The sequence below is a fragment of the Labrus mixtus genome, chromosome 15 (genome assembly GCF_963584025.1).
Source record: "Labrus mixtus chromosome 15, fLabMix1.1, whole genome shotgun sequence".
Classification (NCBI taxonomy): domain Eukaryota; kingdom Metazoa; phylum Chordata; class Actinopteri; order Labriformes; family Labridae; genus Labrus; species Labrus mixtus.
In genome coordinates this window covers 3368401-3387265 of record NC_083626.1, presented here as the reverse complement: position 1 = coordinate 3387265, position 18865 = coordinate 3368401, and the positions used below count along the sequence as shown (strand labels likewise).

Below are 18865 nucleotides of genomic sequence, written 5' to 3'. Positions count from 1 at the left end.
TCCAAGTTTTAAGTCATCATAACTACACCATATGTTGCTAATCATGACCAACACTGTCTACAATAACAGATGCATTGCACTCAGCTCTGTTCTTGGCCATGTTATAGCATGCTAAGCTGTCCAGAAATGTAATATCATACCAGTGATTCACTAACACCTCATAGAGTCTGAAGGGATTAAGTCTTCAGGTGTAATCTTTGGGGAATGTAATCCTTATAGAAGGGCATTGACTGTGTCATTTTAGCTTGCAAGAGAATGAAGCTGCATACTTGCAAAGTTAAATTAAAAAGTATCAGTGTGCTGGGTTATGCTATAGCTAAGTATACCAATGTTTAATAAAATAAACAGCTTACCCAGAAATACACAAAATCAATACTTGGTGTGGAAAATCAAAAGGAAATACCCCCTACCAAGTGCCTTGGGTGCTAAGAGAAAACATTAAAATAAGTAGTATGCAATGAGATGTGAGGAAGAAAAGAGAAGATGTGAAGATATAGTTATGGAAATAGTAAGTAATACATTCAGTGTGAGGTTCCAGTCAGCAGGCATTACATCTATCTACAGTGTGAAATGACACAAAGATTAGTTATTTATTCGGTATCTAAGTTCTTAGCCAGGTACCATCACAGAACGCAGGGCAAATGCAATGTATGGTCAGTCAAATAAATTATATTTTAAAATGAGATTTGTTTGCTTTTTGTAGTTTTTTGTTTTGGTAAAGAGAAATGGCCAAAGCTCTCAGAATGGCTTCCTTTACCCCCCCAACCCCTCCATGATACCTTACCACTGCATGACCAGTAGGAAGTGACTGAAGATCTTATTTATGTTTGAATGAATGAATACATGTAAATCTCATTACTTCATGCTTCTTCTGGCTCTTTGTTTGACTTGTTTTTCAAAAACTCACAACTGTTTAATGGATTTCCTTTGAATATTAGACTAAAATCATTGAAGCATTCATGAACAAATCTTCTTGAATAATTTATTATGCCGCTGAAACTCAGGCTTGGTCTAGATATGTCCAAGCTTGGCCTAAAAAACCGAAGCTATGAATTACAAAATGCCGTAGTGCCTCACAGTATGAATAACACTGTGCCTTGTGAGAGCCAGAGTTCCTGTCTTGGCTATCATGTCACATGAATATTAGAAAACCTTCCCCTCAAACAGACTTTTATGCTTGCTGAATTATTAATCACATGCCTGTTGTTTAGCGGAACGTTGCTATTTTGTTTCATGGCCCATAGTGCTGCCACTCTTGCTGATGCTCTTTTATGGTCAGAACTCTTTTTTCTTTATATCACTTTTACTCTTATCTGCTGTGACAGGGACACATAGTCCGTATATCTACTGTTTGAAGTGGAGCATTTAAAACTTGTAAAGTTGTGGAGTGGAACTTGTATCCAAAACTATTTTGTGCTTCAGCGGAAAAAAAACATTTTCGTTTTGCAGGGGTCACTCATGTTTGATTGTGTGGAAGAAATATAATAAGAAAACATGCCCAGGAGGTTGACTTTACTTTTGTTCTTTATTCATAACAAATTCTACATTATTCAGTTCCCCAATTTTGTTTTTTAAAATAATGTGTCTTCAGATAAGAATAATTTCTTCATTACTTCTTGATGTTTTGCAAATTAAGTTGAGGTTAAAAGTTGAGCTGAGTTAAAGTGAATGCATCTAAAATATAAATGGCTATAATTCCAGATGCCTACCATATCAACATGATAGCAAGAATCAAACATTGTCATCATTATATTGCAGTGTGCTAAACGATAGTCCTAAAACAAGCTGCAGGCTTTAGGTTCAGATACAGTTCAAAAGCAGACACATACATTAAGAATTCTGATTCTGAAGAATGTCATGCATTTGTTTCTATTTATGTTATTTTATATATTCCTGTAAATATGGATGTGTTGATACATGTTTTATCCGCACTTATGATAAATGCATCAACCTTACATGGGTAGATGATTAATTGGGTCACAAAGAAGGGTTCTCAAAGTTTTTCCCTCACTGTCAGACTCAAGGATAAGATGTTTCTTCAAAGTTCAACCAAAAAGGAAAAGTACCAAATTGATTTAAAAACACAGTACTTGCAGCCTGTTGGAACATGTTGTTTTTTTTATACAAGCTTACAAATGATATAACATCCTCCAAGCCAGCAAGTCGCAGAGATCATGTAATGATCCAGCCCCAAACTTTGCTTTTTGTCTTTGAGTTATCTCCACCTACTTCACTTCCCTTTTTCCGCCAAGGCCTCTCTGCTCTGCTATCGCTGACTTCTTCAGGTGTGTGTGTGTGTGTGTGTGTGTGTGTGTGTGTGTGTGTGTGTGTGTGTGTGTGTGTGTGTGTGTGTGTGTGTGTGTGTGTGTGTGTGTGTGTGTGTGTGTGTGTGTGTGTGTGTGTGTGTGTGTGTGTGTACTCTTTTTGGGGCTCAGCACAGACACAGAGAGCAGACAAGAGGCTGCAGTGTGATAATAAATTACACCAAACCGTTGAAAAGTACTGATAAAAGAGCCAGTAATGTCAGGGCTTATGAATACAACAGTCTCTAACATTTTAGCCCCGGGGCCTGTTTAATACCAGGTTTCACTATCCACTTTGGCACTTGTTTGAATTGATTCAAGCTACTTTTACGATGCAGTGCATGGCACAACTTCCTATTTGAGACAAGTGCTCTTGTGGTGTCTAATTTTGTAGCTGAATGCAAAGGGTATACGATATTAGTTGGGCCTGTGATTGACATTAAATCATTACCCATATTTCCCCAGGTCCTGCTTCAGTTCTCTTTTCATTCCAACAATGCTGCGATACGTTTTATGGTTTCAGTTCATTTAGGTAAACAGAGATTCTGAATTAAACCAAGCAAATATACCTAGGGAATACTGGTAATCATTTATTGTCAGTCACAGTCCTAACAAATCGTACTCTTTGAATTCAGCTGCAGAATACTCGCCTAAAGTAAATGTAATCTAATGGAACAACTACAGGACCACCTTAAGAAAAAGAGACCTATTACTCTCTCTTGATATTACTAGAAACCCACTGCCCCGAAATATTTAGTCATGAAACCCTACACACAACTGGTGTCGACTCCCCAGGTTAACATCACAGGTTCTGGAGAAACAGGTCAGTGGATGCTAAGTTCAACATGGGGCTGCACTACATCTCGCAACGCCTCGACTCCCCTAAGACTAACGCCTGGATCTTGTGTGCTGGAGCTCAACACTTCAAACTATCCAAGTCATTCCTCACTCTAAACACAGCCAGCTCACATGTCATACATAAATCAAAAACTTTTTGAGAGACAGGAAGCAGCAGGGGAGGTCAGGTGAAACACCCCGACAAGCAGACTGACATACTTCTAGAGCCTTTTCAACAAGTTACTCTTGCCTCAGGAGCTGCTCATCCACTGCTGCAGTTGATAATCCACTTACCACACACTTCTCTGCACCCTGCGATTGACGAGCTACAAATGGATGGTGCTAGTTCCTTCTTGTTTATCACTTAAATAAATGTATATTGAACTGTACCTTCCAGCAAAAGATGCAGAGCAGCTATAAACAAGGACAGCTCAGGCTGGTCTCAGCAGACAGTCATCCTTTCCATTTGCTGCCAAAGATGTCCATAAACGTAACATATATACTGTAAATGGCTGTTAATCTGTTACACTTAACTCGGTTGAGGAGATGGTTCTATTATGTTAATTCAAAAAAGAAATAAGGTGCTTAGTTCCAACATAACATGCTGATGCCAACCTAAATTAATGCGGGGAAACAGACCTAGGAACATACCTACATCTATCACTGTCTGCTTTGGATTGGCTGTTAATCCAGACAGGAGCAGAAATACAATGAGCGGTCAGGACTGCAAAAACGAATCACCGATGCCAACTTGCCCTCCAGTCAGGATTGCTCTCAAAAGTCAGAAAGAAGGCAGGATCCATCACTCCCTGGATACAACATGTTCCAACCTTAACCTCAGGTAGATGTTTCAGCGTAATGCATGCCAAGACAACCAGACCAAGAACAGATTCTTCCCACAGGCCATCGTGGTTCATCTATGATAAACACTTACATCATTCTTACGCTGTGAATAACCCTCTTAACACTGCAACATACACTTGTCAAAATCAGACTTTTTTTTTTTGCTTTTTAGAGCATATACATTGAATCAAATAAAGAAATATCAATCAAGACATGGCCTTCCCAAAATTGAAATTTGCTAAATATCCTGATGGTGGCTGAATTCTGTAATACAAGAGTAACTTTAATATACAGCACAAGTGAAAAACAAAAAAATAGTTCCCTGGAGCAGCTCCTGGACACTAATCAGGATCTATTGTGTACAAGTATTTTAGATTTATGGCAAATAATTTGAAATAGAAACAAATAATAAATATACGTGTTTGCCCTAAAGCCACAAAACATTTTACACATAAATACAAACATGTATTTATGTGTTTATACATTACACATACTACAAACATGTAGCCGGGCATGAAACGGGTGCATGCAGCAGATACTGTAGCTGTACTGTAGTTTGAACAATAAGCCACTCTACATCTAGGTGTTTAAACTTTATTTTCTTTACATATAATTTAGATGTATGTTTGGCTAATAAGGCAGGTTTGTGAAGCATTTCCTGTATCCTTCTGTTCTGCAAGTGACTGTTACAATCCTTTCCAACAAATGAGTCGTGTCGTGTGTTTTTACCTCCCTTTAGATTAAATTCTCAGCTCTCAACACAAACTGAAAAAGTAAATAATGCAATGCATAAATTATAAGAAAACAACAAACAAATACAAGGTCTTGAAATATCGTGTTACAAACTACACAGTGTTTCAAACACATTTCAAAATAATCAAAAGTAATTGCCTAACTTCTTTGGGGTAAACTTTACTGAATCATTGCATATCTTTTCACAAAGCATGGATTCACTTTCCAACAGCTATTACAACATCTTTAGCTCTAAACATGCTGTTTATTTGTCTTTGAATCTCCATCTGGGACCTACATCTCTATTTTGTGTTTTATCTAGGGTATGGGATAGCAGCACAAAGACAAACAAAATATTTGTAATTTAAACACAATCAAGTGCAGACTTGGCTCAGTTTGTGGAGCTGGCCCCCCATGTACAGGATGACTGCTGTTCTTGTCACGCTGACTGGTTGCAGTTTTGATTCCCTGTCATGTTGCTATTTGGTGCATGTCATTCACCACTATTTCTCCCAATGTTTTGCGTCTATCTTCAGCTGTCCTATCAAATATAAAAGCAAAAGCCCCCCCCCAAAAAAACAAACAAACAAACAAAAACAAACATGTCAAGAATGGTTTAGCAGCTGGCTTACAGAATAACTGGCCAATTGATCCAGAGTGGTCATTGATGTACTGGCCAACCTAAGAATTGGCAAACAGCTAGAGGTGTGTTTTTTGTTGTTGATGTTATAGCCAATGCCATGATGATACGTTGTGTGCATGCTTACTGAAACATAAACAAATCTACTGGCTCTGACTTCAACAGGACCAGAGAGGGCTACTTTTTAAGCCAGGTTCACTCTTGACAATTTACAGTAAGCTGTTACGGTTTGGTTGACAACGCTTTAGTTTTGCCTGTGACTTTTTTAGATTCACAGGTTATCCTATGTTTTTAAATAGAACAAAAAAGTACACACAGTTTTATAGAACAAACGGCTTGCAGTCTCTTTAGAAACGGAGCGGGGGAGGATATCCCAGATATTCATAGGCTTGCACTCTAGATAGTAATGTTTAAATACTAATTTATGTATTTAACCTTAGCTGAAGGTGTTCCTTGAAAGGTTCCTGCTATAAATTAAATGCCTTTCTTCTTAACAAATGGTGCAGGGCAGTTTAGATGCAAATTGCAAAGCCTTTTTGTGACCTGTTATTGAAGGCTCATTTCTCCTCCAGGTGGGGAGTGAGTCCCTGGCTCAAGTGAAGGAGTTCAATTATCTTTGGGTCTTTTTCACAAGTAAGGGTAAAGTGGAGCGTGTGATGGACAGACAGGTTGGTGTAGCATCAGCAGTATTGCAGGTGTTGTGCCAGACCGTCATGGTGAAGAGGGAGCTCAGCCAAAAGGCAAAGCTTACCAGCCAATCTACGTTCCAACTCTCACCTGTAGTCATGAGCTTTGGGTAGTGACCGAAAGAATGAGATTGTGGATAGAAGCGGCTGAAATGAGTTTCCTCCAAAGGGTGACTGGGCTCAGCCTTAGAGATAGGGTGAGAAGCTCTGACATTTGGAAGGAGCGCCAGGATAGAGCCGCTGCTCCTCCGAGTCCAAAGGAGCCAGTTAAGTTTGTTTGGGTATCTGATTAGATGCCCCTTGGTTGCCTCCCTTTGGAGGTCTTATATCCCTTCTTGCCTGGGAATGCTTGGGGATCCTCCAGGAGGAGCTAGAAATCACTGCTGTGGAGTGGGCCGTATTCAACTTGCTTGCCTGGCCCCGGATAAGGGAAAGAAAATGGATGGATGGAAAGATTGATGTCATGGGTAAAGACTACTTGTACCTATTTAGAAGCATATTTTTCTGAATATAACAGACTTAAATGCAGTTATACATTTTGAAAATATATATTTTTAGGATATAATTTGTGAATATAATGCGATCTTCTGATTCTGCTAAATAAAGTCCATCGTTTTGAGATTTCAACGTTAGCCTTGACAACAGACCATTTGGAAATGTGTACCTCATTGCAGAGAGATGCCATTGCCAGGGTATGTGTATGTTTTTGTATATGTGTGGTTTGTGTAGGGGGATTTAATTGGGTGCCAGACCAAGCAGTGACAGGCAGGGTATATATTGTAGGTGGGTGCCAAAAACTGTGTCTATGTTCTACTGCCTTTCCAGGCTTTGTGCCACCCACTTGGTAGCACACACACACAATTTCCCTTCTGAGATAAGCTCATTAATGGATAGAACTAGGAAGAAAGAGGAAAACACAACCACTGGGTTGACTAAAAAAATACAATGGTTCATCCAAGAACAAGAATAAACATGTTTTGTATTTTGATACTGATAAGAGGATTTTTAGATTTAACATCTTTGTAGAATATAGATGTAGGTTGTTTGTTAAAATTTTCACCACATAAATGAACATTTGTTAAAAAAAAAAAAAAAAAAATCATTAAAGGATGATAATTAAATCTACAAATCATTAAAGGTTTCAGTTTTCATTAGAAAAAAAAATGGTGAAACTAGGGAAGAATGAAATAGAGCATCCATGGCAGATAAGTCAAAACTTCTCAATTTTCCAGAGCTGGAGTCGGGGTCAAGAGGCAGGAAATAGGAAAAGGAAAGATTTAGCGAAGGAAGTTGCTTTGGGGCTTTTGAAAGTCGTGAAGGATGGGAGGGCAAAAACGGGGGAGGAAACAAGCACGAAGGGAGGCAGAGAGCCCTTTGGCTTGATGTAAGCATCTCTTCTCAACCAACTGGGAGAGAAGGGGAAGGAGTAGAGTGAAGAAAAATGGAAGAGAAAGATGAAGGGCTGCTCTGGGGGCCTCTTAGTGTGATGAGAGGATAAACAGATGGTACACTGTGTTCACATTAGCATGTCTTAATTTGAAGTAACACCATGATGCATTAATTTATTGTGTATATGTCTGTGTGAAGGGGACAGAAAGGTAGTGCCATAACAAATTTAGTCACTGATACACTTAAAAGCTTCTCTGTGCTTAAGACAAAGAGGTCTTCAAGTGCTTTCAAATGGCTTCTCACTGCACATTTAACTTTAAAGCATCCCCCGTAAGTGTTTGTTTTCACCACCTAGGTCAAGCATTAGTGCTATTTGGATGAACTTAAAACTTCAACAAACACTAAGAAGTTAAGTATTAAGACTTCCAGAGCTGTACAACTTTACCAACAATGTTTAAACTGCTCTTTCATACACGTTTGTTTTAAATAAAATGTTTCTCTGTTTCTTGTAAATTCCCCTCCCAAAAAAACCCCCAAAAACCTTAAGCCAAATTTCCACCAGCTTAAACAACATTATCTTTGGACAAACCAAACTTCTAGTTCTGTGTAGGTATCTTCAGCACCAAACTAAAGCTTTACTTTAAGTTTAACTTTGTGAACGGAGAATTTCTACTTGTGTATTATTTTTCTAATTTTGGGAAACTTGCTATCTTATGTCTGCCCCACTTCAATAAGCTCTGTTTTAGCTGCCATGGTTTCCTGTACACAAACAAGCACACAATGTAGCTGAACCAGAAACTGGTGATATCACTAGCTTATCAATTGAACTGCCAACAAGCTTTTGTAGGCGGAGTATGGCAGAGCTACGTAGACACACCGATGCACGAGTATGTAATGCTCACAACATAATAGGCCATTTGGGCGTAGATTGAATATGCTTCAGAGTAGAGGTGATTTTTATTTAAAGTAATTTATCCAATGAGAACTGCAGGTGAACTCAGGACTCCAGCTAAAACCATTTTAGCATAGAAACAGGCGTTGACTTTATAATGTAAGGCAAACTTGTCTTGTATCAAAGCTTAGAAGTTTCATGAGGCAACAAATTGCAACAATTACACATGATGTAAATGACCCCTCAGGTTAGTTAAGTTTGTTGAGCCCATGTCTTAACTGCCCATTGCACACTAATAAAACAAAGCCAGACAAATGATTGTACTAATGTCTTAAAATTTGGAGCAAGCATTTGTAATAATACTGCCCTCAGGAAACAGGAGAGCTCTTTATCTTAGTTATGAGCTGGAATATTAAGACATGCCTTTTCTCTAGTCACAATACAGACTGTTGGAAACAGTTACATCCCATATATCATTTCAAACAATTAGTTTTGTATGAAATGAAAAAAACTAAAGTGCTTTGATGATGCTGCTCTACTTTTGACTCAAAGTTCCTCTCTCTCCAAGGTTCTTAAGCACAGCTGGTCCAGTAAGTTCATCCCAAAAAACGACAGTGTGAACCCTGCATTGCACTATATATGCATACTGTTAAGGCAATTGTAGGTTGTAGCTTAAAAATAGCAAACTGACCAAACTTCATCCATCATAGAACGATGCATATGAAGCAGGTAAAACCTCAGCGAACATCTCAAAGCTATGCAAAACAAGGACAGAGAGCCATGAACACAAAGCAGACATTTCTGTTTGTCTTTGTTTGTTGGAGATGGTTTTACTGTTCTGCCAGGGACTTTTGACAGAATTGATAAACGCTCCAATGATAGCTGGATGCTCTGTTGTGAATATCCATCATATGCAGTGCACTTCTTACAGTGATTGCTTGCACTGCATCGACATTTTAGATGCATCAGAGCACGATTTTACCTCCTTTCTAAATTTCTTTAGATGATCCGTGTAAAATGACAACTTGTTTAGATTTTTTTTTCAATTGTGTTACTGAATGTGTTGCTCTTTGTTGTTTTACTTTTGATGATTCAATGTTATAATAACCTATAGAAGTAGGATGGTCAAGGATATCAAATAAAAACATCCATTTAAATAAGCAGAAGCTACTTTCATTAAATAGTCTTAAGTAAAAACACAGAACATACTCTTTGGATTCAGGGGACTCATTGCAGCCCCCCTTACAATAACACCTTCTCACTTGTGTGGGCATGGCTTTTTCTGAGCTACATAGTAACACTGTACTAGCAGTTAGGCTGATACATTGTGCAATATTGGCTTATTGCTGATTGCCAGCGTATGTTTCTTTGGATGTTTTTTGCCTCTTCTCATTACCTATGAACTTGAACAAATAATAATAGGGGCAATAATACATTTTATTTCATTTCCAATGTAACATAAAATGGCAGTAAAAATTATATCTTTAATATACTTGAGGTTATTTGAATACATATATTTAATTGTTTGATTTATCAACCAGGAATTATTCACAAGTTTCATTTAAAACTGTAAATTGTCTGATACATCTCTGTTGAATATGTACCATAGTTAGGTTGATTCTTTAAAGGAGCCGCTAATATCTTCATTAATAGCACATCAATTATGCCCGCTATCTGCTCCATCTCATAGTTACATTATATTCAAGTGCAATCACGCCCAAAAAGTTGTTCTGCTCTGTGTAGTTGCTCTTGTATTGCATCTGATTGTGGAGTTGAGCCGTTAGCATCAGGTCTCTCTGATGAGCAGAGTTATGCTGTGCGCTCTCATCCTGACGGAGCTCTAATCTATCTACATACAGACGATGAGCTGGATGCAGATTGGACCGTTTTACCAGTTTATTGTGCCGTCTAGTCTTTGGAAAAGGAATAAAAGTTTCTTGGTTCAAACAAAGATTCCTCCCAGTTACAAGCTCATCCAGAAAAACAAACAAACAAAAAAAAAACACTCCCACACCCATCCTTAGTAATGACCCAAAGTGTTGTCTCCACACGTTTGGACAAAGTGTCCAGGAGGTGAGCCTCTGGCAGCCCCAGACCATTCCAACCCCTGATTCTTATAATAAAAGCAAAGTCAAAGTCATGTTTACAGACCTATTAGTAGGTGTATTTATAAGTCATCCAGAGGTGGAATTGTTGTCCTGATCACTGGAAAATAACTGGCAACATCCCTTGTCACTTACCACTTAATCGAAGCAGACTGTTAAATTTCCACTCAAATGAAGCGTGCATATAAGCGCAGTTGATTGTAAACTAGACATTTTTTGAAAGGTAGTTACTTTGCATACAACATTTTTACCCCAAATAAATGAATGATAACTTAGTTAAATGCCCACCAACAGCACCTGTGCATTTAGGCCACATTAAACCTTTGTGTGCGTATTACACGTTGACTCTCTTTCTAATTTGCACATGTTTAGCGGATGCAAAAGCTGCACAGACTTTTTTGAAAATCAGGATGTATGGAAAAGTTAAGTAGCACACTCATCCATGAATCTTGAAGCTATAAATGTTTTGCAATTTTGTATAAGTTAATAATGGATGGAAAACTTTTGGTTGTCAAATGACACATGAGTCACAATCACACACCCAAGTAGTTCATGCTTGGTACCAAATATAGAAACAAATTAATTTGCAAGTCATCACTTTAAATCTCGTATCTTTAAGCTAAGTTGGCAGTAAAACCTCCTTTCAAAAATCAGCCCAATGGCATTCATCTTTATCACTTTCTTCTTCCCAACTGAGCTGTCTCCCAAAACCACTGCCTCTGTTTGACTGATGCCGAGCCATTTTTGGGTTTTTCCCCCCCAACTTCCTTGGTTTCACATCTTTTGCCAAGTTCTTGCTCAACTGACTCTGAGGTACCAGACTACTGCTGTAAGGACATTTTGGGCTAGTTTTCTAATATATGCACAGCATCTGACTGAAATCCAAGCTTGATGCATAATGAATAACAAGAAATAAATGATGAAAAGTTTCATACACCTGGGCACCATCTGTGTCAAGTAGGTTCTATGTTTGGTTTCTTCCCCCTTTTTCTATCCCTTGATGTCACTCCCCTTCTATGCTGTGTTTCATAGAAAAAGGCCCCTTTTTCCAATGAAAGATGCTGTCAAAACTGAAAATGTTTGTAAAATGGAGTTGAAGTTGTGCATCATTTTCCTTTTTGGCTTTCGACGTAAGCACTTATTTGGTAGTGAGTTAGACAGAGTTAGAGGGTTTGGCTGGGATGACTCATGGACACGGAGGGGAGGATATGTAGCGATACACTCCATCATCTTCTTTCCTACTCAATCCCCTTTCATTGCCTTTAAAGATAAAAGCACTTGCTCTGCCCTGAAAACGGATGAAAGCTGTCTACAGCAGAAATGTCTACCAAACCTATCTCTGAACTCACAAGTTATAAATACTTTTTCCTACCTCTCTTAAGTTCATAAAGAATTCTTTAAAAAGAATCATTGTCTTGGTCAAATTTGCAAAGCTTTGACTTCTCTCATTCTAAAAGATAACACATTTATTATTATAAATAAGACTTTCCTTATCTTCCATCTAGATTATGGTATTTCCTTCACATGTTCCTCAGTCAAGCTCTTTATTTTGCCAAATGTATTACCTAAAACTATCCTTTGGTCCCACATGGCCTCCATTCTTGTATTCCACTTCTTGACCACTCTGATCCTGAAGTCTTGGCCTTTTATCATGCTCCCACTTCAAACTGTAAAAGTAAAGGTGAAACGGGCCTTTGATGTTTTAGTACAAACCCTGAGGAATCATCCTCCCCAATCTATCAGATTTACTGAATCTTTTGACTGTTTTCAGCAGTTCCTAAAAATCCATCTTTAAAGACAAAGCTTTTATAGCTTTTCTTCTTTTTTTGTTCCCTAAAGGTATCTCTCTTTCAAAAGCAGTAGCAGCCACAGTTCCCAAAATGTGATGAAAGGTTGAATCTCACCAACTACTACAGCCAAAATTCACATTTCTAGGATGTGTCTCTGAGCCCAATTATATATAAAACATACAAACAAATTGGCCTAAACTTTTGTGACTGCAAACCTACAATATACAGCCATTAATAGTTAGACAAATTCAACGATTTCATATCCCGAAATGAAATGCTCTCCTTGAAACAAGCCTCAACATGACACTCATGAAGACTGATTGGTTTGAACCTAAAGAAAAAAAAAATCGTAATTTATTTTAATTGAACAGCCAAATAATTTAACTATCAAAACTACGAATCAATTAAAGGCTTTATATGTGATTTTTTGATCCAGCAGATGTCGCCCTTGAGCACCAGCATAAACCAAAAGAACTTGCGCTGCATTGTTGTGTTAGCATGCTAATGCTAGCGATCTTTATTATGCTCGTATCTTCACACTGCATGTAAATTTACCTGAAATGAGCGTGATCTAGAAACACAGTTAAGCAGTGAGAACAAGAGTACATGTGCAAAGCACACCAAAATTGGAAGGTGAATTTCAAATAATTCCCAGCATCCAGATTCATAATTGGTTGCCTTTAGCATGTCATCAGATTTATTCCCATAAAGAAACCTTTTGCCATCTTCTGGTTCTGATTTTAAATTTTGGTGAAATATGAGAAGTCCTAAATTTTTAATTTTTACACAATTTTCTAAACAATGTACATCCTTCTGTCAGATAGTATTATTCACAGTAAAAACCTGTTTATCTTTTTATCCCATATTAGATTGTATATTTGGTCACCAACATAGTACAAATCTTTATTTGTATTTCTGAAGTTAAAATTTCTGTCTGACATCGCAGCTTGTGAGATTGAATAGAGTTTCCATCATTTTTGTGTTGATCACAGCTGGGAACCTGATTTTGATTCTCAATAAGTTTTCAGAATTTGAAAAAAACACTTTAATCCTGCACTCTTTCAGAGGATCCACCAGAGTCTTGTGAAGTTAAAGTGTCTCTCATCTTTTCTCATTTCATATGTTTCCTTAAAATGTTTTAGGCTTTAGGTATGGTGACGGTGCAGGACAAGCTTCTCAAGTCAGCCCTCCTGGCTCTCCCTTGGACTTCAAACAGACCTGACTTCACTTTGATGTTGCTCTGGGTGATTGTCCTGCTGGAAGTTAATCGTTTCTCACACAACTTGAAGCAACTTTCTGTAGCTGCTCTCTTTAGTTAATGTGATCCTCTGGATTTCACATCTCAAGGATCCCAACATCTAAAAATGTCCACTTACATGCAGTGCCAGGCAGAAAGCTTTTCTATCTTGACATACATCATGGTTAATGAATGCATGAATTAATTTACATTTTATTTTCGTGTCTGGTCATGTTAATAGCACTATTTAGTTACCCTTCTAACTTGGGACTAGTACTCTTATTTTCCATTGACACGGAGCAAAGAGGATGTGGGTACAAACAAGATCTGTAGGCGGAAAAATAATGGGGTACATTGTAAATTTAGAAAAAAAGCGCAGGTGATGTCTTTCTGAAAAGTTGAAATATTTTCAACTTAAGCGCATGGAGTGGCCGCTCAAAAAAGGCAGAGCGCTGGGTAAAAAAAAGACACTGGGCGCTTCGCTTTTTCTCTCTTCACTTTTTCTCTCTTCGCTTTTTTGCTACAAACACTCTCTACTCTTTGAAAACAAATGAAAAAAGATGCTGGTGCTCAGAAAAAAACACTAGATGGACACGGGGCCTTTAAAACATGGATGTCAATTATGGATAGCAATATCTCATCTTTTCCAAAATAGTTTTTTGCATATTGTTTATGACCAAATTCTCAAACTTCAAAGGCAGATGATGCAGCAAATCCGTTTTTGATAATTAATCGTTTGTTAAATTTGTGTGAATAAACTTCAAAAAAAAAAATTCTTTTTGAAGTGTCTGAGTGGTCGCTTTAGGCAAAAAACAAGCTATGATGGCAAGACGAAAAATCAATTCACTTTCAAGCCACTTTTGCTTCTTTTTTGCCCCGTTAGAAGCAATTGAGATGATCTGTTTTAGTTAGAAGACGTGCAAGAACTTTAAGTGAAAAACTATTATATTGGATAGTATTAAATGATTCATGTTTTATGGAACAAGATGTTATAAATCCATGCACAGTTATTTTTGAATAGTTCCTGTTTTTCCCCAGAACATATTTACCTCTATCCTACATGAAAATAGAACAAACTGCTTTAATATCCATTATTTAAATGGTTTCCCATGATAGTTATGGACCAAAACACATTCCAGCACCTGAGTGTTCTTCAGCATCACCAACATTTTCTATGCATAATGACTCAATACAGATTGCTCACTGTCAACTTGTTGACATTGGCTATGGGATTGAAAAGAGCTGCCTGTATTGATTGTCACTGATGATGTTGAAGGTGCAATCATTAACCCTGTCAGTGTGAAGGATTGGGACGCTGCTCAGGCATGAAGGAAGCCAACATACGCAGCACATCAAACTCCACTTTGCTCACCTTCCACATGCTCTGTGCTTTGTCTGGATGGCGTGAATTGTGAGTCATCACTTGTCATTGAATTGCCTGCTTGAAAGATGACAATATATACCTCATTGCTCATACCGTGTGCCTCGTCTTCGCTGCAGTGCTCGTCCGGAAGAGCGTGTTTTCCAACCTGAAATGGTTGTCATTTCAGTTTAGCCCTTGAAAACGACTTTTGCAGTGTAATGGAACATTGCACCCAGGTCACAAACACCCAAATGGAATATTGAAAAATGGAAGTGTCTAAGTAGTGGGTGTCAGGTTCTCAGCTGACTTATTGCTTCTGGGGAAATATTTGACTCTGATGCCCCTGGGAGATAGATGAGATTTCTTGCTGAATGATGATGGGGTGTAACATCAGATTTGAGCTAATTTGTATTCAAAATGGCAGATTGCATATGAAGTAGTTAAACAACTCTGCACAAATAATCCATGTCTCTTTTTGCAGATAGCAGTCTACTGAAGGCGATTGAAGGTGCACGTTTGGACTGTGTGATAAAAAACCACCCTGCCCTGGTTTCCATGATGCACCTCCTTCCAGAGAATGTCCTGGTGTCTGGAGATGAGGACATTCCTGGGATTACAGCTTCTCCAACAGGTAAACATCATATGATAGGATCAAGTTCTCCTGTAAAATAAATGATTATTATAAAAAAAAGGCTCATTTAAGATGTCTCTTCAGGTTAACTGAAGGGGTTTATTTGAGAAGGTAAGATGACTAAAATCATTTTTGGGAGAAGGAATACAAGTTAAAGTTTCCAATTCTTTTTATCTCTGTCCTGTGTTAGTAGCACATTTTTTTCATGTTATTGCAGATTTTGAGGCGTTTTCAATGACACTACTTGAGCAATATTTCTTCCTTTATTCTGTGCTCTTTTAAGACATGACCAGGAAGTCTATATTACTGGAACCAGGGTTTAGTACAACTACCCATAAACTAAAGTTTCACTGATAGATCCGCTGATGATCAGAATCTGCTGATTTTCAGCATGCAGTTCGGCTGTGACCGGTGACCCGCTGGTCTTCACAAATATAGCTGATTCTGAGCTGATCTCAGGGACTCACACAGACAAGCCCTTTTATGCCGTGCTCACAGCAACACAAATATGAATACAACAACACACACACACAGGCCAGTTGACGTGAAGTGTCCATCAGCAGAAGCGGAAATAATTTAACATAAGAGGATTAACAAAGACCGTTTCCTGGCACTCGCTCCTCTTGTCCAAAAGTACCTTTATGCCCAAGGGCAGATCGGCGTGTCTGTGCCTCATGTACAGTATGTATATGTGCTCTCAGTCTCTCACAGGCTGGAGAGTGCAGTATGTTTAAATATCATTTAATTAATTTTCCTTCTATTTTCTTTGGTTACAGAGGAACTTTTGAAAAGATAAAACCTCAGACACATCACTTTGCAGGAGATATTATAGATGAATACTGATAATTAATGGATGTAAAACATAATTTAAACTCAACCACAAACACTGTTTACCTAGGCAGCGAGAGAGATGCAGACAGGTTAGGCTCCCTTCCATTGTCTAATGACAGTCAACAAATGTAGTTATTCGTTGGGTAATTCACAAGTTCTTTAGAAATTCACAAGTTCTTTAGAGAGTGAAGCTGTAAACTGTTCTGTTTCTCTTATTTGATGTATTAATGACTAACATTACATAACCAGGGATAAAGAGAGTGTTAATAATAATGGTTGTTTAAAACTTTTCAAAGAGTGATGTATTATACTGTATATATAGATCATTTATTCATTTTATGTTCTATTTTACAAATATAAATCACTTCCTCCATTAATTATGACATACAAATAAACAAGAATACAGGAACAAACTGGTTTGACATTGCAACTTTCTAAAAGGGGGGGATTTGTCTGAGTGAGAATGAGAGATGGTCATGTATTTTGATTTTTTTTAATTAAATAACTTATGTATCAACAATTATGAATATCAAATACAATGTCATTACAGAAAAGTTCCAGAAATCTCTTCTTTTTTTTCCTGCTTTCAAATATTGTGCTTAAGAGAAAAGAAGAAAAACGACATGAATTTGGATTTGACCAAATCAATTCAATCAGTGCATCTCTGCATTCAATTGTCAAAAAGTTGAACTAACAGTGAAGTCAACAAAGAGGGCAACTAAACTCAAGCTAGATGAATCAAAAATATGACATGGCTCAACCCAACACCTTTCAGCACATATCAGCTTACATAACAAACATGGCATACTTCATCAAAAACTCACTTTGCTTCTACCAACTGTCAAAATAACATACACGACAGTCGTCATGGTAGCTGATTGTGGCATTTTCTAGGAAACTTAGTTCCATCAGAAGTTAAAATGTCTGCAGTACTTAGAAAGTAAGTTTCTAAGGGGGAATGTAATGAAGTCTGACAGAGCAGAGCTATAATCATTGGGAGTCAGTGGGAGGTATGGTAGCTGGCTAATCCTCTTCATGTTCTGGGGCTGTGAGCAGCAGAGACCTAAGCTGCCTTTTAAGACCACAGCCACCAGTTTGATATTCACGCCACATTCAGAACAGTCCAACTCGGCGCTCCAGAGACAAGGAAAGCAATGAAACACTTGATGGCTGCATTACTCTTGAAGAGATCACAATCACAAAGGCTATTTTCTCTTTGTTGTGTCTGAAAGGGGTGATTGTGGACTTCTCAGCCTATCCTGCATCATCCATGGGCTCTAATGCACTCTTCCATTCATTCTGATTCAATTAAAGCCAAGTTTCCAGATGGAAACAGTTTCTGATAGATTGTTTTACACATGCATGGCTATCCATCTGGGATTTATAATCCAGTGATTGGCAGTAGGCAGCTTACCATTGATCACTGAAGCAATCATTTAAGTGAAGCTGCTGTCTCTAAGAATATATCTGATCAAATATATTTAAATCAAAGAATGAACGTTGACCTTGTTCACATTTGCTGCCAAATAGAGGTGCCAGCTAATGGATATCTCCAAAAGGGAATGCACCATATGACAACAGACAGTTGAAGTATTGGAAGACATTTGATAAAGTTTCTGTTGCAAAATTTAAAAACCCCCTGCCATTCACATCCTCTTTTCTGTGTCTTGCCACTGCCTGTGTTGCATTTGCGTAAGCCCAGTGAGGCCAAAAGTTCCAAAAAGTACTCCTCTGAGCCAGCTTCTTGGGAGTAGATGAAAGTGTAAGACTAAAGTTACTATTCCATACTTTCAATGTTGGTTGCTTCAAGATCGTGTATGAAGCGCTAGCTGTATCATGAATTAGTTTCATGTAACATTAGAAAAGTTCAATAAAATAGTATCAATTTTATGAATTTCTAATCGAGCCCCAAAGGGTTTCCTTTATTAAATAGCAAGACCAACCTCCAAATAGAATTAGTCTGGGCATAGGTCAAGGCTCAGAAGGCCAAAAAATAGTGATATAAGCGACACCTTTTTTTCCCCACAGGTTTGAAACTGTGTTTGAAATGTTAGGCTTCAGAAAAGCAAGCGCAAACCCCTTGCTGCATGGCTTTATGGGACAGGTTGTGTGACTAGCCAGTTTGAAACAGTTCTTTAGAGAGAGACAGAAAGAAAGACAGAACTGCTAATGAAAGCATGCATTACTAAGTTTCTTTACAAGAGTGTTCTGCTGAGAAATACAACACAAGCCATTAAAGCTGTCTAAGTCATTCAACCACTGATCTTTTTGTTGGGCTGAAAAGTGTGATTATTCAATATTATGCACCCGCAGGTCTTCTTCAGGATGAATTCACACTGCAGAGTATCAAGTTATGCAACATTACACATTTTTCTTTCTGCTCAATTACTTTCTAAACATCCCAGCCTCCGATCTTATTTGGTGACTCTTTATGAAAATTAGGGAACTGCAGCTGGGCTCATTTATATCCGTAGTCTTTGTAATTACCCTGCTAAATTGGAATAAAAATGCAGGGCCGCAAAATTCGAGCCCCTGACCCCTGTGATTTCCGAACGCTCACAGCGGAGAAAACTAAACTGCACTGGA

The 18865-nt window shown here is 38.0% G+C and overlaps 1 protein-coding gene across 2 annotated transcripts in view; it reads left to right on the top strand.

Annotated features, from left to right (window-relative positions):
* Positions 1 to 18865, top strand: part of nphp4 (nephronophthisis 4) — a 200754-nt gene that overhangs the window by 31390 nt on the left and 150499 nt on the right. For both annotated transcript variants that reach the window (XM_061057571.1, XM_061057569.1), the window contains exon 5: positions 15303 to 15448. In XM_061057571.1, coding sequence (XP_060913554.1) covers positions 15303 to 15448 — 146 coding nt within the window. The remainder of the gene's footprint in view (positions 1 to 15302; positions 15449 to 18865) is intronic.